Consider the following 25358-nt stretch of genomic DNA (forward strand, 5'->3'; position numbering starts at 1 on the left):
TTGGATTTTTAGGAACTTCACTTATTTATTATTTTTCGAACTTTTAGTTAACCTAATCATTAGATTTAGGAGCTTGATTTTATTTTATTTAAATAATTATAAAAGATTCATAAAAATATTTTAATTATTTTTATTCATCAAATATTAAAATTTTGGAAAATATCAAAATACGTAAAATGAATTTAATTTACTCTTTTTACTTAAAAAAAATTTAGACTTTTTCTGGGCTGGACAAAATTTGGTGTTCACACATATCAAACACCAATGTACAAAGAAAGCCAAAAAAGATTAGAAATCATCTTGAAAGTGCCGAGACAATACAAAAAGGCCAGGTCATGATTTTATTTAAAAATAGGCTTGTTGAAGTTACTTTGATGTGTTATGTAATTATTAAAAAGTAAAACAACTTTAATTCAAAATTGAATTATTTGCACAACTATGACTCCAATGTCACAATTGTGTCTCCGATATCTATGCATGTTTCAATTTCAAAGTAAATTCTACTACATGATTCAATTTGAAACAAAATCAACTATGATATAGAAAAAATAGAATGAAGGAATCATTTTATTTCGTAATCACAACTAATAAATACAATAAAAAGGAAAATAACTGAAAACATTCTTAAGGAAAAGTATTGCATTTAATCATGTGAATTGATGACATTACATTAAAAAATAAATAAATTACTGGTAACATTTTTAAGGAAAAAAATTGCACTTAATCATATAAATTGATAACGTTCCAATAAAATGAAAGAAATAATTGATAATTTTTTTAAGGGAAAGAATTGTATTCAATCATGTAGTTGGTAATATTTTAACCTATTTTGACATGATTCTATTATTAATTGTAATTTATATTTATTCATGCTTTTACCTATTTTGAGAAGATTATATTATTAATATCTATTTAATTATTTTTTCTCTTTTGTATTGATTTGTGTTTGATGGAGTGATAATAATAATAGATAAAAAGGAAAGAAATAAATCAATAATTGATAATATTTTTAAGGGAAATAATTTCATCCAATCACTAAACTTAACAATGTTACAATAAAAAGGAAAGGAATAGTTGATAACATTTTAAAGGAAATAATTGCTAAATTGATGATATTTTTAAAATAATTTGTTATATAATTTAGCAAGTAAATTTCAAATGTGTAATTAATACATATTTTATTTAACATCTAAAAGTATTTTTTCAATCTACCTATTTCACAATTTCTCTGTCTAGTTTTCACGAACTCACATATATTATTTTATTTTTCTGACAGTCTTTCCCTATGCTCACACATTTTTTGTCACGATAATATTTTGTCTATCTTCCTCAACTTCTCTATTTCAATTTTTCACACGTAAACTTTTCCTTCTTCCGATAACTTTCTACATGTTTAGTCTTTATTCATTGTATCAATATTAAGCCTAACTGTCATGGCAGACAACAACATCCACAAGATTCTTCAAAAAATTGCACATCAATTTATTGATTGATAATAAAATTATTATTAATAATGAGATTAAACATAAAAATGTTGGTTATGTTATACAATTTTATCACTTCAAATTGTTCCATCTGAATTGTTCCATCTGAATTGTTTTATGTCTTTGCATCGTACCGATTTGACTTCAATAGAAAAAATACGGAGTAATCTGTGGGAAGGCATGAGTATTCACTAGTATATATGACTTCAAATCCATTTTAGTACCCTTGAGTCAACTACTTGAATGTGAAGAGAAAGCAGATTTTGTGAAGTTTTGAAAAATTGATTAAAGAATAATTTAATTTAAAACCATCTATACTATATATCTATATATCTATATAAAGCCAAAACTTGAAATAACTTCTCTATGATATAATTTTCATTTCCTATATTGCCCTTAACATTATTTAATTTTTACAAAAAAAAACTATATAATCCTAAGCAACTATCACCAATATATTAATTAACCACATATCTCACCTTAAATTAAACATTATCGTAAACACAAAAAAATATAATATAAAGTACACCGAACACAAAAATACATTTTAATTCAAAAAAATAAAATATATAAAAATTGAATATGTAGTATCACACAATATTTGCCGACAGGTACGAAATGCTTATACACACTAGTAATCATTAAAAAAAAACTATGACACATGTGACAATCTCAAATGGATAATACACCCTCGGGGAGAGGATCTAATTCTCTCTCTTATATATATATATATATATTAACATCTAATTTTGTGCAACCTATTTTTTTAATAATAAAAAAATATAAAGCTAAAAAGTATACAAAAAACACTTTGATTGAAAATTAAACTTTTGGAGATTTTATTTTATATCTAAAATTAAAAGGAATAAGTATCAAAATTCATTTATTTTTTAAAAGATATTTGTTTTAACAATTTATTTTTTAATAAAATAAACCAATGGTATATTTAATCCATATAATTAGTTAGGATAACACTCAATTATGGATAGATAAAATGTTAATATATTCTTTCATCTGTAACTGACTCTCGAGCTCAGAAACTCTTATTTAAATATTATTTATGTAACTTGGAGATAAAAGAGAGTTTTATACCTTTTAAACGCAAAACAAAAATGTGACAACTTCAATAAGTTGTGTGATAAAAAATTGTGACAAAATATATATATATATATCCCTAATTAGAATTCATGTTTAAAAACTATTTTACCTAATTTAGGTATAAAAGAGAGTTTTTTAATTTTTAAACACAAAAAAAGATAATAACATTTTAAATATGTCGTATAATAGAAAATTAGGTACAACAAAATATATATATATATATATATATATGTGTGATGGTTTTTGCTGTAGAGAATGATAAAAAATCAAACTGAACAAAATCTGTTTGTTCTATTTAGTTTAATTTCTACTTTTTGAAGATGTAAAAACTGAATTGAATGGAAATTATGTTGAATTATTTATTTGTTTGCCTTGTTCTAAAATTAAAAACATGGAAATCATAAGTTTTTTACTTCAAATTTAAAATTAAATATGTTCCTCACATAATGCAATTAATGAAAAAATAAATTTAGAATAGCATTACAGACTTTGCTTTCTTGAACAAACTTGAATGACTCATGATAAATAATTTGTCACAAAACCCAAATTAAAACTATAATGATATTATTGGGCAACATGAACTTGTAACTTTTTAAATAGTTCATATCTTTTTGACTTAATCAATAATTATTAGAGTCATTCTTTAAACAAAAAAATAGAAGGTAGTTTGTAATTTTTTTTAAAAAAAATAAGCTTGTTGCATTTGAAAGCTACTTGAAGTAATGAAAAGAACTTTCGAGAATTATATTTTTAATATTACTCTTCAAAATTTAAAAATTACTTTAATTATTTCCAACTAAAAATCATATTATTTTTATGATGTATATATTATTTTTTGTGATGCATATATTATTCTTGCAATTGATTGTTAGATGAATGTATAAATGATTTCCATATATCTTTTAAATGGTGTATAGTGTCAACACTGAAAGAATACTATAAATCGGAGACAAAAAAGTTGTATTGCATTTTATAGAAAAAATATATTGGAGACAAAAAATCAAAATAAAAAAAATCAAATATTGCATGTCCAATTAGAAATAAAATATTGTATGCACTTTTTAGCTATTTTTCATACATAACTAGTTTTACTGTACATTACTAATATTAAATGTAAGTGAATCAATATGTGTAATTATTTCATGAAAACTATATGCATATGGGTTTGGTAGTGAGCTAAGAAAATTACCTATAATGCTTCGTTTTCTGTTATTTTAGAAATTTTTAACTGAATCAAATTGCATCGATTTCATACTATAAATCACTCAACTAAACATGTAATATTATTCTGTAAGTTAGTTCAGACACACAAGAGTGGTTGGTCTCAATGTGAGTAGATTTAGACACGTAAGAGTGGTCTGTAGTAATGAAGGGAGATCACTTGTCTCACTTTTCATGTCTCATTGTGTCTCAAATCAATTAAAACATGACATATACTTAAAAAGGAAAAATAAAAAAATAATTTATTTATGTTATTTAGTGATATTTGATTGAATTAGAACATGAGGGCACAAACATTTACGGACAAAAAATAATATGAGTGGATTTATGAGGATTTAGACACTTGGTCGCAATTTGAATGGATAATATCACTCAACAAACTTTACACGTATTATCAAGGGATTATATCATGATATCATTTTTGGAAAGATTTTACTCTAATGACCAACATAGAATATCTGAGAATTTTACCTTAACCATTATCCGACCCAAAGGTTTAGAAATCTAAAAATATGTTTTTATTATTTTATTTTGTATAGATATCCACCTAATATATATATATATAAAGATTAGTTTCTCTGTCTTGTTCAAGCTCAAAACCTATGCAAAACAAAAGCAGGTATATAGTTTCATGGTCTTTTCCTTTTCTATTATCATATTATAAAACTTATGAGGTTTTGGTATATCATGAGATTAATATGTTATTGTATACCAAATTTGATTACATAAAAAAACACGATACTCCTATTCTAAATCAACTATGGTTCATCTTCATATTATTTTTAGAATCCTCATCACTTTAACTACAACTTATTGCTCACAATGTCTGATATTTATTTATTACTTATAAGTATTAAGGTTTAATATTTGCTAAGTGTGTGTTTTTTATATAGTTGGACAAACTCAAAGTTGTGTTTGGTCACTTTTCAACTTGATTTTTTCTTTTGATTGTGCTCTTTGCAAATGCAATTTTCTCTTGAAATCCAAGTCTGGGGATTAAAAGTAAGATTTTGGTGCGTTTGTATTAGAGATAATATAAAATTTATTTCATCTATGTATTTTTATTTAATTTAATTATAACTTTTTATATGGTAAATCAATATATCAACCATTATATCACCCTTTCTCTTACCTCATTTACATTTTAATTCACCTCTATTTCTTTGTTATCACATGATCAATAGCATCTACATATTTCTTTCTTCTCTCTCTAACCTCTTTAAACTTTAACTAAAATGTAATAAAATATTTTTATTATGGATGTAATATTTATACACTATCACTCTAAATATTGTATATAGATAATACATTATCTATCATTCATTTGTATTACTTATATTTAAAAAAATTATGATTAAATATGAATAATAGAGAATGTAGAGTAAAAAACTCTTACATTATGAATATATATATATATATATATATATTTATTATATATTCATGTTAATTTTATTTAAAAAAATATATCATCTATAAGCTATGATTTATATTATTATAATCGTCTATATATTTCGTTCATATTTCTCTCCCTAACTTCACTTTAAAGATGAAAGGAAACATTTTTTTTATGAATGTAATATGTATAAGCAGTATAAATATTTATAGATAGACAATGTATTAATGTCAATTCTTATATTTAAAAGTCAATAATAATTAAATATTAATGATATTTGATGTACTGATAGTGTAAAAAACTCTTACGTTATTCATACATATATTAGTTTCTCTTCTATTATATATATTGATATTAATTTTATTTTAAAATATATTATCTATAAGCTATAACTTAAAATTTTATAATGTTTTTGGTTTATGAGAGTTTCTCACGAGCAATAATAAAGGTTAAAAAGGAGTATTCTCTCAAGCTCTAAAATAAGTTTTATTCCAATAATATTTTATATGTATTTTTATTTTCTATAAATTTATTACCTAGTTATATTAAGTTTTAATTTGTATTATATAATTTATAAAGTTAAATATTAATATTTTGTTAATAATGAGAATTTTCTAAAACGAGTTACGTGGACGAATGTGAATGATATTCATCCAATCTTTTCGCGTATTGATTTGGCGCCAAAAAAATTTGAGATACTAAGTTGATATCTACCTAATTAGTCAACCTAATGAGAGCACAATCTATAAAGAGCTTATGTGATCCCGATCAAAACCCAACTTATATAGCAAAGACAAATAATAGTCATGTTTAGTTGAGCTTGATACGCGTTCAGGTTACCTAAAACCGAACGAGCGAGAATGATAGTCTATTTTTTAGCCCTATTGCATTTGGATTCAAGTATGAAATCTCAGGTTTAGAAAAACACAAATTCAAGCCAATTCTCCTTATTATCGTACTTACCTAATATTGAGTTTGTTATCTATATATTACTAGTATAAAAATTTATTTACAGTAAGTCAATCATTTATCATTCATTTATATTACTTATATCTTTTGAAATCAACAATGATTAAATATGATATAAATGATTATTTATCCAATAACAATATAAAAAACTCATGTATTATTAATATATACAACTTTTTTTATTTACTATAACTATATGTAGAGATTCTAGATGACTAAGACATAATTGATTGTAATCATATATGAATATAAAACTTATTGCAAATATGCACCTGGTCCCCTAGAATTTGATGAGGAAAGAGAACATAATAATATAAACATTCTTGAAATTCTTTGAAACGTGGTCAACGCAATCGTCATGAAAGGGAAAATCGAAAATTCCGATGATAAAACGACAATATAAAACAGTGTCACTATGTAAGAAACTGAAACTGAAACTGAACACCACACACACACGCTTGTCCTTTTCTCTCAATATTCCTTAACCAGGAAGAACTGTTGAATTTCGAATCATCAACCACTGTCTTTGTCTTTCTCTCGATCAAAAAAGTTCGAATCTTTATCACCTTTTCTATCAACCCTTTTCATCACTCTCACTCTCTCTATAATTTTTCATCTGGGTAACCAAACGTTTCAATCTATCATCGTAAAAACTTGTTTTTTTTCCTCTCAGTGTTCTTCTTTTTCTGTTTTGTTTTTAAATTTTTAACCTTTCATCTCCCCCATGACAAAAATATAATTTTTAAGTGTTTTGCATTTATGGTTTTTTCTATATTATGTAGCTACATGAAAAGAATCAGAGAAACCATGGATGAAGTGACAATTGAAACAAATACCTGTGATCAGTTGCAGAAGCAGGAACTTTCTCCTCACGCTCTTCCATTTGCTAGAAGGTGATTTTTTATGTGCAATATCAGGTTTTTATATAGTGTTAACTGTATCATCACTTTTTTCTCATATTGATGGATGTTTGATTTTTCATGCAGCTATCAACTTGAAGCATTGGAGAAAGCTATCAAGGAAAACACCATAGTGTTTTTGGAGACTGGTTCAGGAAAGACATTGATAGCCATTATGCTTCTTCGCAGTTATGCGTATCTACTGCGAAAGCCTTCTCCTTACATTGCTGTGTTTTTGGTTCCCAAAGTTGTGTTGGTGTCTCAAGTATGCCATTTCATTGTTTTCTCTCTTTATGTTTTTGAAAATTTGAGATTATATAGTCTTAATTGCAATGTGCTTATTGTGGAACCATGTAATGGATCAGTACTTTTATTCCTTGTGTGTTATGTTCTTGTTAATTTCAGCAAGCTGAATCTGTGAAAGCTCTCACCGATTTAAAAGTGGGAATGTATTGGGGTGAAATGGGAGTTGATTACTGGGATGCTGGCACCTGGAAAAAAGAAATTGAGAAATATGAGGTGAGTGCTTATGCATTTGTATCTTAACTAAAAGACTTATTAATTATATGTTTCCGTATTCATATTCTGTATCGAACCATATCCGGCATGTGTTCGTTTTGTTGTTTTCAGTTTCCATTACATTTGTTTATGGCCTAAAAAGTCTTTTTCTGTTCACATGCAATGTTTGTACTCAGTTAACACTTCTAGTTATACTTCTATGTGATTTCTAGCTAAAATCTTTTGTTTTTAGTACAATGCTTCTGAAATTTACCTTTTTATGTTGCATACGATAGCAGGTAGTTACTGTTAATAACACTTTTGAATGTACAGGTTTTGGTTATGACTCCCGCAATATTGCTTAGGAGCTTGAGGCATAGCTTTCTCAAATTGAACATGATAAAGGTTCTAATAATGGACGAATGCCATCATGCTAGGGGAAGAGATCCTTACGCTTGCATCATGAGGGTAAGTCTTATATCTTGTCCATATTTTTCTCTTAACCGCAATGGTTTGTTGGGCTAAGTGGTTTAAACACATCCTTTTCAGATTGGCTTCTGAACCCATATTCTTGTATCAACCATATGGCGCCTTAAGTGCTTTCTTTGTAATTTTGGGTCGAATATGCCTAGTACTCATTCTAATGAAATTCACTTTCTTATAAAAAAAAGTTTTCTTTCAACTGGTTTGTGTCTTTGAATTTACTTATAATTCTTGTTGTGATCGTGTATTTATGTTAAGTTCTTCATTAATTGAATGTAATTGTTTATTCATATCTACCGTGCACGTCACTTGTTCTGCAACTATAGTTTTGCTCAAGTTAATATTCTTTAAGTCATTTACTTAAAATATTTTTTGTTCGGGTAATACAACAAGAACAAGGTCCTAACTCATAAGAACTAGGAAAAGGGACAAAGTTGAGGAATTGAATCAGGCTAGTCAAAAGCATAGGTCAGGTGCAACAAGAGCTGTCACTCATTAGTGACATTAAAATATTTTACTTATTCATTGCTGTGCAATTAATAATAACAAAAGACTGGTCGTCCGTATGCGCACTTATCTCCAGAAACTACGGAATGAAAAAGACTTCTCGGTCCATTCTAGACTTGGCTGCAGTGTGCTGTCATACAAATGCCAGTCAACTTATGGCAACACTCATTTTAGTTTGTGCTTTGCAAGTAATGACCACTTTTGTAATATTTGATTGCTTGTAGGAGTTTTATCATGACCAACTACAATCTGGTGTCTCTGATCTACCTCGGATTTTCGGGATGACTGCATCTCCAATTAAGTCAAAAGGTATACATACCTAAACACAGTTTCTATTTATCTATTTTATTGCTAATTTTTTGTCCTACTCTCTTTAGTATTGTCAGTTACTCCGACATTGATATCCTATTTCCCTCTGTTTTATCCAGTCGGAAATTCTGAATGGACCTTGGCAGAAAATATTCGCAAATTAATGACTCTAATGCATTCAAAGGTTGCCTTTTATACCCCCCACCCCCTTTGTCTACACAAGTATACATGTTATTGTTTTATGTGGCAATAGTTATCCCCTTGTCTTCTTGGTATAATTGTATAAAATACGTGTTCTGAAGTTTACGATGCTTAGATACATTAATGAAGCTATTGCTACGGCCTATGCTGTGAATGTTAACATGTCTATAAGTATCGGAACTTATGCATATGATGGAAAGTTCATATTTGATAATGTGGTTAGAATAACTTATTTGTATGTGGCTATACTTTTTTTGTGTTAAAGTGCAATTTTGCATGACCATTTGGTCTTGTTATGTATTGTTTGACATATAGGTTTTTTAAATTGAAGGTATATACTTGTGCAAGTGACACTATTGCAGAGTACATTCCACTATCAACCCCAAAATTCAAGTTTTACAGGGAAGACGTAATTCCATTTACGGTATCTGAAGAGTTAGCTGTTAAGCTCAAGATGTTGAAAGAGCAGGTGTGTACATTTACGAGTTCAATTTTCAATGTATGCCCTGAAATGATTGAGAGAGAAAAATTTCCTAAGGTGCTAAGAGTAGTAATAAGCGTCCAAGTCATTTGTTTTACCGAGTGACGTATTGTGTTTGATTCAATGTTAGATTGTCAATGATGTCAAGTTCCAATGTTTATTAGTCAGAACCAATTTCTTTTCTATTTAGTGGCACTTTCCAAGTTGAGAATTTTTTGATAATATGATAGTTGATTATTTCCTTGAGATTATTGACTATGGATATTCCATTCCGACAGCATGAAGACGCCCTCATAAATTCAGATTTCACACAATCCGCTATAGATTCTGCACAGAAGAGAATCGAAAAGATTTTGTACGCTTTAATGTTTTGCTTGGATGAGCTTGGTATTTGGTTGGCTTTGAAGGTTCTTATTTTCCCTTCTGCTGTGGTTTTATCATTTTGGTCATGGTTGCATAATGAGTTCAATCAATTTTTTTACTTGACAGGCTGCGGAGTCCTTATCTTCCAATGAATCTGAATCAATTTCACGCGGCAACTCCGGGGATAGATTTGTTAAAAGTTTTAGTCTTGCTACGGTTCATTATCTTACAAGTTACTTACCATCTGGTAATGACCGTACAATTATTGAGAGGACTGCTGAAAATTTATATATAAATGTTTTCCCTACATTGTTTACCTTTCTATTAATTTTGAAAACAAACATTTTCTTACTCAGGTCCTGAGTGGTCTTTTGGTGATAATGTTAAATCTGATATGGATATAGGACTGTTAACCTCCAAAGTTTACTGCCTCGTCGAATCTCTGCTCGAGTACAGGTTATCATCATGATACTTTTCTTATGAAATATCTAAAACTTGGTCTTGAAATGATGTTTTTCGGTTATAATCACGGGTAGGTCTGGCATTAGACTTTCATTTAAGGTTAACTGGTTAAGTGTTTCTCTTTTATTGGTTGTGCTATTTATGCTTCAGCTGTTATTGAAACTAACAAATATATGAAACTCCAATGTTTTATATATTTTATATTTCATTTTCAACCCACTTAATAAAACTTGTTTTTATTTAATTAAATCAATAATTTATCCGAGTTTTGATTGTATGTAGTTATCTGTCTATCTCATTATATTTGTTATTAAATATACTTTTATGAATCTGATATGTATACCATATTTGCAGGGATTTGAATAATATGAGATGTATAGTTTTCGTTGAGAGGGTCATTACAGCAGTTGTTCTTGAGATTCTTTTGAATGCCTTGCTTCCGAAATACAATAGCTGGAAGACTAAATTCATAGCAGGACACAATTCTGGATTGAAAAATCAAACAAGGAAAAAGCAAAATCAAATTGTCGAAGAATTTCGTGATGGATTGGTATGTTGGTTTTTGTTTAAACCATTGCATTGTTATGACCAAATATAATTTCTGATTAATGAAATGTTTTAATATGTAGGTCAACATCATTGTTGCAACGTCGATTCTCGAAGAGGGTTTAGATGTCCAAAGTTGCAATTTGGTTATTAGATTTGACCCATGTCCCACAGTATGCAGTTTCATACAGTCCCGTGGTCGTGCCAGAAGGCAAAATTCAGATTACTTATTAATGGTTAAGAGGTAATTCTTTCATATATTACTTTCGTCGTTGATTACCCTAGCACTTAGACAAATGCTAATTAACATGTTGCAATAGATTAAATTTTAACATCAAATTTTGCATTTTGCCAATTCGATTAAAATTTCCCTAAACTTCCTTATTTGTTCCAAAATTTACAGTGGAGATTCAGATACACATTCAAGACTAGAGAAATACCTTGCAAGTGTGGATATTATGAGGAATGAGTCCATGCGTCAGTCTGCGATTCCTTGTGGTTCTTTTGAACAACTCCCGGAGGAAGTGTATCGTGTTGAAAGCACTGGAGCCATTGTTAATCTTAGTTCTAGCATTACTTTGATATACTTGTATTGCTCATGGCTCCCTTCAGATGGGTTAGTTAGTTCATTGCTGCCCCTATTACAATTTTCGTTTTCTTTTTTCGTTCGTATGAAGCTAAAATATACTTCGTTGATGCTAATGTATTCTGCATCAATTTGGTTATTTCGGTTTGTTTTATCATGTTCTCTATTAGTTATCGCTTTTGGATTTAACTCTCAGGTACTTTAAACCATCTCCGAGATGGGACAAAGAGAATGCAACATTGTATCTTCCCAAGAGCTGTCCTCTTCAGCCGATTCAGGTAGAAGGTGAAAAAAAATTCTTCAAGAATATTGCATGCCTTGAAGCATGCAAACAGCTTCATAAGATTGGAGCTTTGACTGATAATCTTGTTCCTGATATTGTTGTGCAAGAAGCAGAGGTGGATGAATTTGGTAAGTTCATTTCTTATTTTAATTTCTCATTATGTTGCTGCCTTTCATTCTAAATATTATTACTTGGAAAGTGAAATTCTGATTTTCCATTTAATTCTGACTAACTTCAACATCGATCGAATTTTTCCAGAGAATGAACCCTACAATGAGGAGCAACCACGATATGTACCACATCAATTGGTCAATCGCATATCCAAAAATGATAAGACAATGTACCACTGTTATTTAATTGAGTTGAAGCAAAACTTCAGCTATGACATCTCTGTGTGTGATATTGTGCTTGCGACGAGAAATGAGCTAGATCCAGAAATTGGAAGCACACAATTTCAGATGTGCTTTGACAGGGGTAGCCTGTCAGTAAACATGAGATACATCGGCACACTTCATCTTTCCCCGAATGAGGTATGTTGTCCAGTTCTCCTTTAATTGTATATCGTCTACTAGCAGATATTAGGAAAAATCAATGTAGTTACTGTTGATTTGTTTTGATTTTCCAGGTTCTTTTGTGTAAAACATTCCAAGTCACTATCCTCAAGATTCTTGTAGATCATAATATGGATAAGTTGGCAGCTAGTCTAGAATCATTAGATAAATTCAATTTGGATGATGATCTCGAGATTGATTATCTTCTGCTACCAGCCACTGCTATACAAAATAGACCTACCGTAATTGATTGGCTATCCATTACCTCTGTCAATCCATCTAAAATTACATGTGAGAAGCATTCTCCAAAAGTATGGACGAAAAACGGTCTAGTTTGCCCTTGCATACTACAAGAATCTTTGGTTTATACTCCTCATAACGGTCATGTTTATATCACCACAAGTGTAATGGAATTGGACGGGAACTCACCTCTGGAACTAAGGGATGGTGGAGTTACTACGTACAAGAAATACTATGAAGAAAAGTAATATTTCTTCTAGATGTTTATTCTCTATTTAACTTTTCTACTCGTGTGCGTTATTTTTATGTCTTCCAAATTTTAGGCATGGCACTCAATTGAGTTTCGAACACCAACAGCTGCTTAATGCAAGGCGGATTTTTGTTGTTAAAAATTACTCTCATGGACGCAGACAAGAGAAGGATATAGGTTTAACCTTTTATTCTTTGTATTTGTTCTTTTTGTTTCTTAATATTTCATTGTGAGTTAAGACAAGTCATACAAAAACTCTTAACATTTACCATAAATGCGAGGACGTATCATTTGAAAGGAAATGGTTTGTTAGGTTGTTTATTTCTTTTAGACAATTTTTTTGTATCCCTTTGTGTGAGGCACAGAACTTTGCCATTCTTAGTTCTTACTCTATATTTGCTTCCTTATTACAAAAGGGGTTTGTATTAGTAGTTACCACAACTATTGACTAGAGTTTAGTTAGCAGTTATATTTGTGTTCAAGACTACTAGTAGGAAATCCAATCTGAATCCTAACTTTATGTTGGTCATTTTTCAGAAGCAGGAAATAAATTTGTTGAACTACCTCCTGAGTTGTGTTGCATAATCATGTCACCGATATCGATTAGTACGATTTATTCCTTCTCATTTGTTCCTTCAATAATGCATCACCTTGAGTCATTGCTTGGAGCTTATAACTTAAAAAAGACGTATTTGAAACGTTGCATCCAAGATGAGATTCAAATTGCCAAGGTAAGCTACTATTGCAATCTTAGAATATTGTTGTTCACTATAATGTGGAGAATTTTTTCCCCAAGTTTTTCCCACAGTAGACTATTATTTCTCTTTGATTGTTCGTAACAGCCAAAAAAAGGTGTAGAAAAACAGACATTCTGGTTCTCGAAAATATGCTGAATTTTGATTTTAGCTCCTATAATTTTTTTGTTTTGGTCCTTATATATTCCAAAACTTTTCTTTTAGCCCTTAGTAATGATGTAGCTAAAACCAACATGTAAAACATGTCATACTCATTGACCGGGACTAAAACCAAAACATTCAACTGAAGTATGGACTAAAAACTGAGGAACAATTTGTGGACTAAAAGTAAAAAGGGTCTATGTTTTCATGTACTAAAAACATATTTAAGCTTATCTTATAAATTTATAAATATAGTAATTCCAAAAGAAATACCAACTACCAAGGGACTCTTGATAATGAAAGTAACAATTACTTGTGTTCCCATTTTCCCTTCACCACCTCAGTCAATACACAATAGGGATACTGAGTGGATTATTTTGGTTAGTTCTGAATAGATTTTGTTTTGAAACTGATCAATTTGAAACTTTCTATGTTATTATATTTTAGTTAATTGGTCATGGTATTCTCTAAATGAGTGGATTCTTTATGCACTTAATCTTTGTTTTTATAATGATTAGTGAAGGTTTTCATCTTTCTGTTGTTTATGCGTAAATTATATTTTCCTTTAGTCTATTTATTTCTTATTTTTTCGGCTGTCTACTTGTCTTGAAACATTTTAAACATGATGGTATCTACATTTTTCATTGAAGCTCTTGGAAGCAATCACTACTAAAAGATGCAAAGATCCCTTTAATTATGAGTCTCTAGAGACTCTTGGAGATTCTTTTCTAAAATACGCCGCCAGTAAGGAGCTGTTTAAATCCTACCAAAATCTTCATGAAGGTCTACTTAGCGTGAAGAGGACGAAGATAATTTCTAATGCTGCCCTCTGCAAGTTTGGATGCAATAGTGGACTTCCGGTACATACACTCTCTCTTTCTCACACATACACTTATATTTGTTGCTGTCGTTCAACATTTTTCATATTTCCGCTGAGATCTCACCTTATAGCATGTTTTTATTTTATGTTTAATTCTGGTATATTAGAAGAATATAATGTGATATAAAGTGACATGTTCTATAAAGTGTAATGCATGCGCAATGAGGGTTGGATTGTGTTGCATAAGTATCATTTGATACATTCTCTTCTGAATTGCTGTTTTCAGAATTCTGCATTTTCATGTTTAAGCAGTACTTGATTTGTATTTGCTGATAATATTTTAATTGAATCGATGTTCTTTTGAGTTGCAGGGCTTCATACGAAATGCGCCTTTTGATCCCCATACCTGGCTTATTCCTGGTGATAAATCAGAAAGTTTTAAATTAAAAGAGGAGTCGGATTCCAAGGGGACAACAATTTATGTTAGTGGAAAACGGAAATTAAAACGTAAGATTATTGCTGATGTTGTCGAGGCTCTAATTGGTGCCTTCCTTACTAGTGGTGGTGAAAAGGCTGCATTGTTGTTTATGGATTGGGTAGGCATCAAAGTGAATTTTGACACTATGCCTTATGAGAGGCACTTAAGCATTCAACCAGAGAAGCTTCTAAATGTCAGCTTTCTAGAATCTTTATTAAAATATAAATTCCGTGACCGTTCTCTTTTAGTTGAAGCTCTGACTCATGGTTCTTACATGCTTCCTGAAATTCCTAGTTGCTATCAGGTACTTACTGTTGTTATATTCATCATATTGAAACGTAGCATTATTGCGTTATCATGTATGTGTCTATGAAAGATAGAGCTTTCGGTGACTCCATATGCGACCTTCGATCTTTTTCCAAGGCTCGATGGAACCCATATAATAGTAGTTCTAAATATTCTTCTTCTTCATGATCAATTAATCAGGTTTTCTTTATGTTGTGGTTTGTGTTTCTCTTTTATCACAATTTGAACGAAATACTCCTTGCCTTGCAGCGACTGGAATTTCTTGGAGACTCGATATTGGATTATCTTATTACCATGCATTTATATGAGAAATATCCTGGCTTGTCACCGGGGCAATTAACTGATATGAGATCTGCTTCTGTAAACAATGATTGTTATGCATGGTCTGCCATTAAGGCCGGCTTGCACAAACACATACTCCATGCCTCACAGGAATTACACAAGCACATATTCAACACGCTTAGTACCATTCAAAAGTTGTCTTCATTTACAACTTTTGGATGGGAATCCGAGACATCGTTTCCCAAGGTTAGTTCGTTGTTACAAACTTACCCTTTGAGTATTTTTTATTAAAATAATATGCTTGCCCAATTATTGATGAAACTTTCAAACATGTAATCACATGGTCTACTTCTTTAGGGTCATTAGTTCTTTGACATAGTATAAGATGTAATGTTGCTATATAAACTTTTGCAGTGTATTTGAATTTTGTTACTTCGATAATCAACGGAATGCGTAAATTGTTGTTACAAGATTGCTCCCATTGTTTGGCAGGTACTTGGAGACATTATAGAGTCCCTAGCTGGAGCAATTCTTGTTGATTCAGGATACAACAAGGATGTTGTGTGGCAAAGCATAAGGCCACTTTTGGAACCCCTTATCACACCTGAAACATTGAAGCTACACCCGGTTCGAGAGTTAACCGAACTATGCCAAAGAGAAGGTTACACTCCGAACATTACCATTTCTAGCAAGGATGGTGTTAGTTGTGCTAGAGTTGAGGTGGATGCGAATGGAGTCATACACCAATATGAGTACAATGGTTGTGTGGATAAGAACACAGCCAAGAAGTTAGCCTGCAAGGAAATTTTGAAGTCCATGCAGAACACAGATGGCAAATGATGCACATTCTATAGTTTTGTATCTCTTGTTATTGGTACTTGTAATTGAGGCCTTATATGTGACAGATATTATATATTATATTAATAAAATGCAAATATCATCATGTTTATGTGATTTATAGTTTGCATATATCATGATGCTAAGAATAAAAGCTAATGATGAAAGGAGATTCATTTTAAAAGATGCTGCTTCTGGTAGACAATTCTTAATCTATTTTACCCTTCTGGTGCATGTAAAGAATTTCCATTCAAGATAATCATTTGTAAAAAATATATACACAAATTTTGAGAAATATGAAAACATTGATACACACATAAATGTATATTTTTATTTATTTTTACATTCTATGAGTATAGAAACTCATTCAAAATAGCACATCTCATAGGCTCACATTACATGTCCAAGTTCTGTGGCCTTATTTTTATCACAACACAATCAAATATCATAGAAAAGGCTACATCCATTTTAATATGAAGAGGAATGTTACAAATTTTGATGTGGAAGATGTTCTGCTACCAAGAGATAAAAAAGTCCCATAACTCCAGTATGTCTTCTGCTATTGCTATAGTTAACCTCAAGAGTTATGGTTTCACCATCAAATATCTTAATAGAACCTGGTTTTGGGTAACAAGTGGACATTCCTACAACATACCCTTTCTCATTTCCTACCTCCTTTCCTCTTCCATATCTTGGTATTGAAGAACATATAACCCTCCCATCCTGAAATTATCATATGCATAATTTTTAGATTTTAAGTTACACTACAATATTTAATCAAGTAGTTACATGATATATGGGCTGAAACATAATAAAAAAGTTACATCTATATCTAATTGTTTCATAGGACATAGTTCTACCCTTTTATATGTTTGGTTTTTGTACATATACATATCACTAGAAATTTAATGCAGTATCTTGAACTGTTGTATCAAACTCTATAGGTTGAGATACCCAAGTTCCATATTTATAAAAAAAGCTATAACAGAAAAGCTAGAAACTAAAAGTGATTGTAATGATTGTTTAATATTACCTGTCCATATAGAGTTGATCCAACTCCACCTATATGCTGATGAGCAACACCATATATGACATAACCACCCTTTTGCATTGGGGTGCTTGTTCTATTCACATAAATGCAGCCACTACCATTCTTATGGTCTTTGATACAAGGTTTAACTTGATACTCAATCTGTACCAAAAAATCTCTATTACTCACATACATCCAATGAAATGATACATTTACTAGTATTATTATCATTGTTGTTAATTTTGCTAACTATTACTCTTACCTGATTCCTTAAGAAACAGAAAGATATAGTAGTTTTGATTGGAAAATGAGATTGATGTTATACACAATAGTATATGTTATGCATTAAATATAGATTGAGCATAATATATTTGTAATGACATATTTCACTTACCTGACAATTATGCTTTGGACTGATTCCTTTAGACTTATTTGATGTAATCAAAGTATCAGTGACATCAAATATATAAATATTAATAGGCACTACAAAGTGGTTCCACTTGATCCATTTTATTGTGTATCTTAGGTAGAGACTTCTTTTTGGACCCTGAAAACCATTCCTTAACTTGCACTTTGCTTCATCAGGACAACATGCCAAACCTCCTCCATAATCTGAACTCAAAGGATTTCCATCTCCATCTTTTGTAATATTATACAGTTTACACCTACATTCAGTGCACCCTACCCTATGTTTTACACCCCTTGTATCAATAGCATGAACATTGAAAAACCACTTCTCATCATACCCTTTTGGAATATATGCAGGGTTACCTATTTCTACTCCAAAAGGGTCTGGAATAAGTGTATCTGTTTTTCTTGTTTCAGATCCTAGCCCATAGTATTGTACAAGAATATTATCCTGACACATGCCACTGTTTCTAGCCCAAGAAATGTTTTCATATTGGTAAGTAATATTTTTAGGTTGATAATATTTTTGAACAATCCAATGGTGGAGATAAGTTTCATATAGAGGAACAGGATTTCCTAGTTCATCAACTACTTCAGCATTGAAACTCTTAATTGCAACATGGCCTCTTGGAAAATCAACATCAAAGAATTCTTTATTTGCAACTGATCCTGGACCTAGTTCAAACTTAGGAGATAGGAAAATTGATGATATAACATTATTTTTGGTCTCTCCAAAAGCACCTATTGAGTGAGGTACTAGTAGTATTGCCCATGAAATCAACCAAACTTGAGATACAAAACAAATCTTCATCTGCTACCATAATCTTTATTAGTAATAATTGAAAAAGAAATAGACAGAACCATATTGTAAACAAGGCATTATATATCTTCCAAAAAACAAAAATGAAATTCACTATTTGACATGGAAGAAAACAGAATAGGTATTATATACAGCAAAAGTTTATAGCTGCAATATTGGAGTAGACATTATCTGAGACACCCTTCTTAGTTTTGTGGTTTAATGAGATGAGAAAGAAACAAATATTAACAAATACATTAATATATATATACATATATAATAGCATTGTTCTGAAAACTGGTTGACATTAAACTAATGAATAATATACATTCATAAGAAAAAGTAAAACAGTTGGATCAAACCAGTGTTTGGTTTTTGAGTGGTTCAAAATCAACAACTTGTAGGAAAAAATATAGAGTTTAATGGACAAATTTTCTTAACCATTACTAGTAGTAGAAGAAGAAAACATATTCATGAGATATATGCATGCTTATGAGAATTATGAAAGAAAAGAATGATAGTAAGTATGAAGGAGTTAGAGGAAAATAATGGTGAAGGAAGATGAAATAGCATACCATGCTTAAACTTTATGTGAATTGGTGATATGGTTCAAGTGTTAACTTTAAGAGTTGAACTACACACATTTATATAGAAGTGCAATAACTTGTTCCAATTGTGTTTACTTTGAATGATTTTATGTGGATAATAATTTTAAGTGTGTTTACTTTGAATGATTTTAATCAAATTGGAGTGATTAATAAAATAATTATAATGAAAGGTCAAACATATTTTAGATAATATATAACTGTTTGTTATATTGTTTTTCTAAATTATAGTAATAGTTCACCTCATCATTGAAAATCATTTAAATATCATTATATTACTGATACATTGTGAGTTATAAACTTATAAGTAAATTATTATTGTATTTAATTAACTATATCAAGTAATAAGAATGAAGATAAATTACACAACCTTGAAAAACAAAACACAATAACAAAAACACATTTATATGAAAATGAAATAAAGCAACAAAAAAAAGATTATATATATATATATATGGAGGAGGTTCCTTTTAGAATGAAGAATAGACTAAGTAATTCAAACTGTATTTTTTGTTGTTGATAATTGATATAGTATTTTATTGCAGTGCATTTTCTAGTCACTTTCTTCATTTCTCTGATTATGTTGGGAATTAGTTTCTAGGCAACTTCTTCTCTTTCAACATATGCGTGTTCAACATTGGCCTAACTTGCATTCCAAGGAAAGGACATTGTCAACAACAAAAAAGTACCTTATTTATATCTACACTCAAATTTTGATGATTTCATACAATTTATCTATATTTTTCAATTACTTTTATTTTCTTTATACACATTTTCTCAACATACATTTAAATAAATGGAATTGTACTGTATCCAACTTTGGGTCTAAAAAATGTTATATAATCCCTCTAGTCATTGTTATAAGGTATTTTTAATCCAACTCCATACAATTTTACCCCTTAAATCTCCTCAAGAAGTTGTGATTTATTGTTTTAAAGAGCAAATAGAAATAAAAATGTTGTGAGTCAAATAAATCTTAGTCTAGTTATAATATTTATATTGGGTGTTGATGTATTTAATTATCTAACATATGGAAAAATAACTATAAATCTCTTTGCTATGATCAGCAATGCTACTGAAATATGTGTTACTTTTTCCTTGCTTCCATAGACATCCATGTTTATGTTGAATTTTGATGTGAGTGCTCATGTCATAAAGATTGATATAAGATAATATGCTTTGTTATATATCATTTTAGTATATAAAAATAGATGAAGAGAGAACATATCAACCATTGAAAAACAAAGTATTCATCTTACAACTAATTATGTGTTCCATAGTCTTCTAAGTACTCTCATTGTTCATTGACAAATTAACATGTAATTTTCTGTTCTTTAGATCCTGTCTGAACTGGATGCTACCTAGTTTCTCATCTTTGCTTTAGAAATTGTATTTCCTAAACAAATTTTGTTTGACAAATTTGGTTTGAAATGTTTTAGCAAAGTGGTTTGAATTCAATTTTCATACCAAAAAATATATATTTTATCATTTCAATTTTTAGTTAAAAAGATTTAATCTTCCAATCATAATTATCACTGTCATTGCAACAACCATCCCCACTCCATCACCTCAACCCCACCACTAAGACCATCACACCATGTCCACCTCTAACACGATGTGAGAAAGGCTTGTGTGAAGACGAAACCATGCAGATACAATCAATAAAATATTGACAACACATTAATATATTAATTCTAATTAAATTTAATCTTAAATAATAACATCAAAAATCATAAAATATATTTGTCTTTAAATACGACGTGTTACATGTATCTCCATACAAGTTTTTCTCTACCGTGGTAACCTATTCGGAATGAGTGAAACTCCCCTTCATCACTGGAGAGGGAAATACTATAAAATATTAAAATAAAAACATGTATTAACCTTTTGTCTTTTTTATTTAAAGTGTAATCGTCCAAACTCAAAGGAAATAATAATTTCCCTGGTTTTCTTTATGATATGTCCAAATATGAAATAAGACTGGTATCAATCCAATATGAGAAATGAGTCTGAGTTAGTCTGCAAATCACAATAACTAAAATAGAATATTTGAAAAAGAGAGGGAAAAAACATTAACATAAGGCTATAGTCTTTATTCAGTACATTTAACCTGAACACAAATTTTCAATCATGTACTGTGACCCTATGACAGGATAGTATAAAGCACAAATGTCAACTGAAGTTTACAACTTTACATCTAACTCAGCTTGTCACAGTTCACCCAGTATAAGAATGTCAATAATTATCCAAAAGCAAAGTGCAGACACTGAACCTAGTGTAATAAACAAGAATCACATGTTTGTTTATTAATGAACTATGTCTCTGCAGTGCTGGTGCTTTGAGATCGAGTTACTCCTCATCCTAGCCATCAATTCTAGAAAATTTCAATGGTTTGAATTAGTGACTAAGTTTAAAAAACTTACTCTTGGAGTAAATAGATCCCCACTTTATATATATAGAGAGAGAGAGAGAAGGAGATGAAACTGCTGTAACTAGAGTAATAGTTTTCCTGTATGGAAAGATGATCAATTGGATGCAATGAAGGTGCAAACACTTTGTTCTTATTTCTGTTTTCAAATAGAAGTACATAATGAATGGGGTAGGTCTAAATTGTAAAATTAAGTAATAAAAACAGAAAAGACAGATGCAACTTTTGGTCAAAACTGAATTGCTAATCCCAATGACAGTTTAGTTGGGACTGAAATTCCATAGACTAATACATAAAATTGAGAAAACTAAAAGACAAGCAAATCTTCTCTGCACACAACTTCTGGTCAAGACACCCCCTCTGTCATTTTGCAATGTTAAGCTCCAATCCTCTTCTACATTACAAGCAGGCTGCAAAAAGAAGTTACAAAGAAAAACTCTTTATACAATAAAAAGGAGCTGTGACTGAATTTGAATCACATTAAAATAAAATAAACTACCTTGTTAGGCAGAAAGGAAAAGTTGATAAAAACCAATCATTTTTTAACAGTAGCAGGGGACATTTCATAATGAACCTTGCAATAAAGGAATTACCTGCCCAAATATTTGCTAGCTTTTAGTGCTTTCCTCCATGCTTAGATTTATCGGGTATCTTCCCGTATGCTTTAAGCCTCGACTCTGGTAATTTAGCTCCTTGTCGCCTTTTGGCTTTCCTTGATAGATTTTCCGTATTAACATTTAATTCTTCTGTGTTTGCTTTTCCGTTCTCCCAAACATTATTTGATGAACTTAACTTGCTAGAACTATTCTTTGACTTCTTATTTTTCTTGTTCAAACTAGCTTCACGAAGGAGCTCCTTAGTCCGCATCTTCAGCTGGTATCTTTTTAATTTGCTCAACTTCCATTCCTCCTCCCTATAAGGAGCAAGCTTTTTCAAAGAAACATATTGATTCAATTCCTTGTCATCCATCAGTAGTATCTCTGGAGCACTCATTCCAAATCTGCTTGGCTTAGTTTTCGCGTACTTGAATCTTGTCTTCAGGTCCCCAATTGTGTCCTCGTAATCTAACTTATAGTACTCATCCATCATTGCCTGTCTTGCTTTCTCCAGAAGAGCTGTTTTACGCTTCCTCTTCCGACTACCTTCCTCTGGAATTTTCTCTTCGTTTTCATCTTCTGTTTCTTGGAGATCATCATCACTAGTATTCTCAATCTTTTCTTTCAACACTTTTTCCCTTGCAGCCAAAAACCCATCACCAGATCCACCTTCATCCCAGCCTTTAGGAAGTCCAAGCAGTTCATCCTCCTTTTCAAAATCTGGCTTCTCCATGTCATCATCATCACTACAAAAACCAGGATCAGCATCCTCCGCATTATAATATTTATCATCAAATGCCTTCTTCATCATTCTATCATACTCCTCAGGGTCAAATTCATTTTCTATTTCAGCAGCTGAGAGTGGGATGAGATCATCGTTATCGATCCCAGCTGTCTTCATTATCTTTTTAACCTTCTCCTGTATCTCCTGCTTCTTCAAATTCTTTAAATGTTTCAACTCTTCCTCCCTCTCCTTTTGTGCTGCTGCCATTCTCTCCTCTTTGCTCTTCCTCTGCTCTTTCCTTGTATTTGTCTTCTTCCTCACTGATCCCTCCACCTTCCGAGCATGACCCAACACTCTATCTCCTGGATTTTCCTGAAACCTATACTCATATTCTTCCTGTCTCTCAATTTCCATCTCATCCTCTGAAATCTCTTCCAAATCCTCCTCTCCGACATTTAAATTATCCACATTCTTGTCAAGCCACATCTTGTTCATGAAATAGTTTTTTAGAAACTTGGAATTCTCATTCAATTCTACATCTCCACCAAAATACTCATCCAGTTTCTCCTCAAATTCCTTGTCCTCACTGTCTATTTTGTCCTCCCCTGCCTTCTCCTTCACAGTGAAAAAACCCTCTTCGCCATCTTCCAAACCTTCCCTCCCTACAGCATCCTGAAAAGCCCTTTTCAACTCCTCTTGCTCATCACCATAAGTCTTCTTCCCATCTTTATTCACAAACTCTTCCCTCTCCCGAATCACTGATTTACCTTTCTTCTTTTCATTTATTTCTTCCTCTTCATCACCAAAATCTGGTCCCTCCTCAATCAAATGCTTTGCCATCACATCCTTCAAATACATTGGCTTTTCGTCCTTCTTACCCTTTGCTTTGTTTTTCTCCTTTCCATCGCTTTCCTCATCACTGCTATGATCCGACATAAAAAGCTTAACATCTTTTTCCTTAAGAACAGGGTCCTGCTTCTTCACCTTAATCAAGGCATCAAAAAATTCCTTGTCACCCCTAGAATTGAGAAGTTCAGTGTAATCATCATCATCAGATGAGTCCGACTCAGATTCATCACCATCAGAATGTAGGGATGAAGTTGAAGAGATAACACCCTTCTTTTTTAACTCTTCAAAACGATGAAGATCCTCCCGCTTTTTGTTGTGCTCAAACCTACGGGCATATTCCTCATTTATTTTGATTTTTGAGATGTCATCATTGTCTGAATCACTACCATCAAAAAGTTCTATAGGCATTTTTTACACAAGCGAGGACACTAGCTGCTATAAACTTCCAACACGGCTGTAATACTCTAAAACACAGATTTCCTGAAAAAATTAGGTTAAAAAGGTAAATTTAAAAAACTTCAAAAACTACAAATATATATATACCTAAAACTGATATCAAATCCACTTATTCAGTGCATAGTTCCAAACAAACAATCCTTAAGCAGTGCAATTTTACAAATTATGTTTCTTTAAATAAACACAAGTCACACTTATTCAGTGCATAATTTCAAACACACACATGCACACTCCTTAAGCATTGTAATTCAACACATTCTGTTTCTTTGCCTTAAACAAAATACAGTACATTGTTTGAAAACACAATCATGCAATTCAATACAAATTATGTTGATACGGTACAGAGTTTGAATACACATCGCATAGAGTGAAAATATCAAAATAAAAATCAAAACAATAATTAAAATGAAACTAGTTAGAAGAATCTACGATTATTGGTTAAAGGACAACATCTCCATCAACCCATAAAAAATAATTAACCTATAAACACAAAAAAACAAAACTTTAACATAATCTTACCTGGGAATAAGAATAGAATTTCAGAGTGAGAATGTTCAAAGGGAAAGAGGAATCGATTTGTTGTGTCAACTGTTAGCAACGGCGTGTGTGTAAAGAGTAAACCCTAACTCAACCCCCAAATGTCTGAACAATCTAGAAAGAAAACCCAACTTCAATTTCACAATGTTTTTATTTTGAATTCTAAACTGAAAAAATAAACCGGATTTTTACCATTATGCCCTTATGGATAGTAACTTGTTCTTGTGAATTTCAAATTTGTAAAAGTAACATGACATAATTAGTTTTCACTTTTCTATTTTCCATTTGTGTCACTTTTTCTCCTTTAAGCTCAATAACATTTCAACTTCAAATCTCCTTTCCATTTTATAATTTTTCTTATGAAATTCAATTATACTTTACAATCATCTAATTTTCAGGAAGACTTTAGCCAAGTTAATCTAATTATACTAAAATCTCTAAAGGATGAATTATGTTTTCACATAACATAAAATTTATGAGTTA

At 30.8% G+C, this 25358-nt stretch overlaps 3 protein-coding genes across 6 annotated transcripts; 1 reads left to right on the forward strand and 2 right to left on the reverse strand.

Moving 5' to 3' along the window:
• LOC109329770 (endoribonuclease Dicer homolog 2-like) lies at positions 6533 to 16649 on the forward strand. 3 transcript variants are annotated; one of them, XM_019563580.1, is made up of 24 exons: positions 6533 to 6811; positions 6948 to 7058; positions 7152 to 7329; positions 7470 to 7583; positions 7896 to 8030; positions 8777 to 8861; positions 8981 to 9045; positions 9394 to 9531; positions 9822 to 9950; positions 10033 to 10153; positions 10263 to 10362; positions 10723 to 10918; positions 10998 to 11158; positions 11318 to 11530; positions 11697 to 11911; positions 12042 to 12313; positions 12409 to 12818; positions 12898 to 13001; positions 13362 to 13555; positions 14371 to 14580; positions 14912 to 15322; positions 15574 to 15852; positions 16099 to 16461; positions 16546 to 16649. In XM_019563580.1, the coding sequence occupies exons 2-23, from the start codon at positions 6952 to 6954 to the stop codon at positions 16444 to 16446; spliced, it is 4185 nt and encodes a 1394-aa protein (XP_019419125.1). In that variant the 5' UTR covers positions 6533 to 6811; positions 6948 to 6951; the 3' UTR covers positions 16447 to 16461; positions 16546 to 16649. The 3 variants fall into 3 exon arrangements, with proteins under 3 accessions (XP_019419125.1, XP_019419126.1, XP_019419124.1); XM_019563581.1 differs by having other exon boundaries at positions 6721 to 6785; XM_019563579.1 differs by lacking the exon at positions 6533 to 6811 and having other exon boundaries at positions 6874 to 7058.
• On the reverse strand, positions 16723 to 19273 carry LOC109329772. Its single transcript, XM_019563584.1, has 4 exons — positions 19256 to 19273; positions 17868 to 18692; positions 17477 to 17635; positions 16723 to 17166 (listed from the first exon to the last, which is right to left on the reverse strand). Exons 1-4 carry the CDS (start codon positions 19256 to 19258, stop codon positions 16930 to 16932), a joined length of 1224 nt encoding a protein of 407 aa, XP_019419129.1. The 5' UTR covers positions 19259 to 19273; the 3' UTR covers positions 16723 to 16929.
• LOC109329771 (protein KRI1 homolog) lies at positions 21825 to 24994 on the reverse strand. Of its 2 annotated transcripts, none has more exons than XM_019563582.1 (3): positions 24858 to 24994; positions 22307 to 24362; positions 21825 to 22123 (listed from the first exon to the last, which is right to left on the reverse strand). In XM_019563582.1, exon 2 carries the CDS (start codon positions 24288 to 24290, stop codon positions 22329 to 22331), a length of 1962 nt encoding a protein of 653 aa, XP_019419127.1. In that variant the 5' UTR covers positions 24291 to 24362; positions 24858 to 24994; the 3' UTR covers positions 21825 to 22123; positions 22307 to 22328. The 2 variants fall into 2 exon arrangements, with proteins under 2 accessions (XP_019419127.1, XP_019419128.1); XM_019563583.1 differs by having other exon boundaries at positions 21825 to 22107; positions 22288 to 24362.

This window comes from Lupinus angustifolius, chromosome LG16 (genome assembly GCF_001865875.1).
Source record: "Lupinus angustifolius cultivar Tanjil chromosome LG16, LupAngTanjil_v1.0, whole genome shotgun sequence".
Taxonomy (NCBI): Eukaryota; Viridiplantae; Streptophyta; class Magnoliopsida; order Fabales; family Fabaceae; genus Lupinus; species Lupinus angustifolius.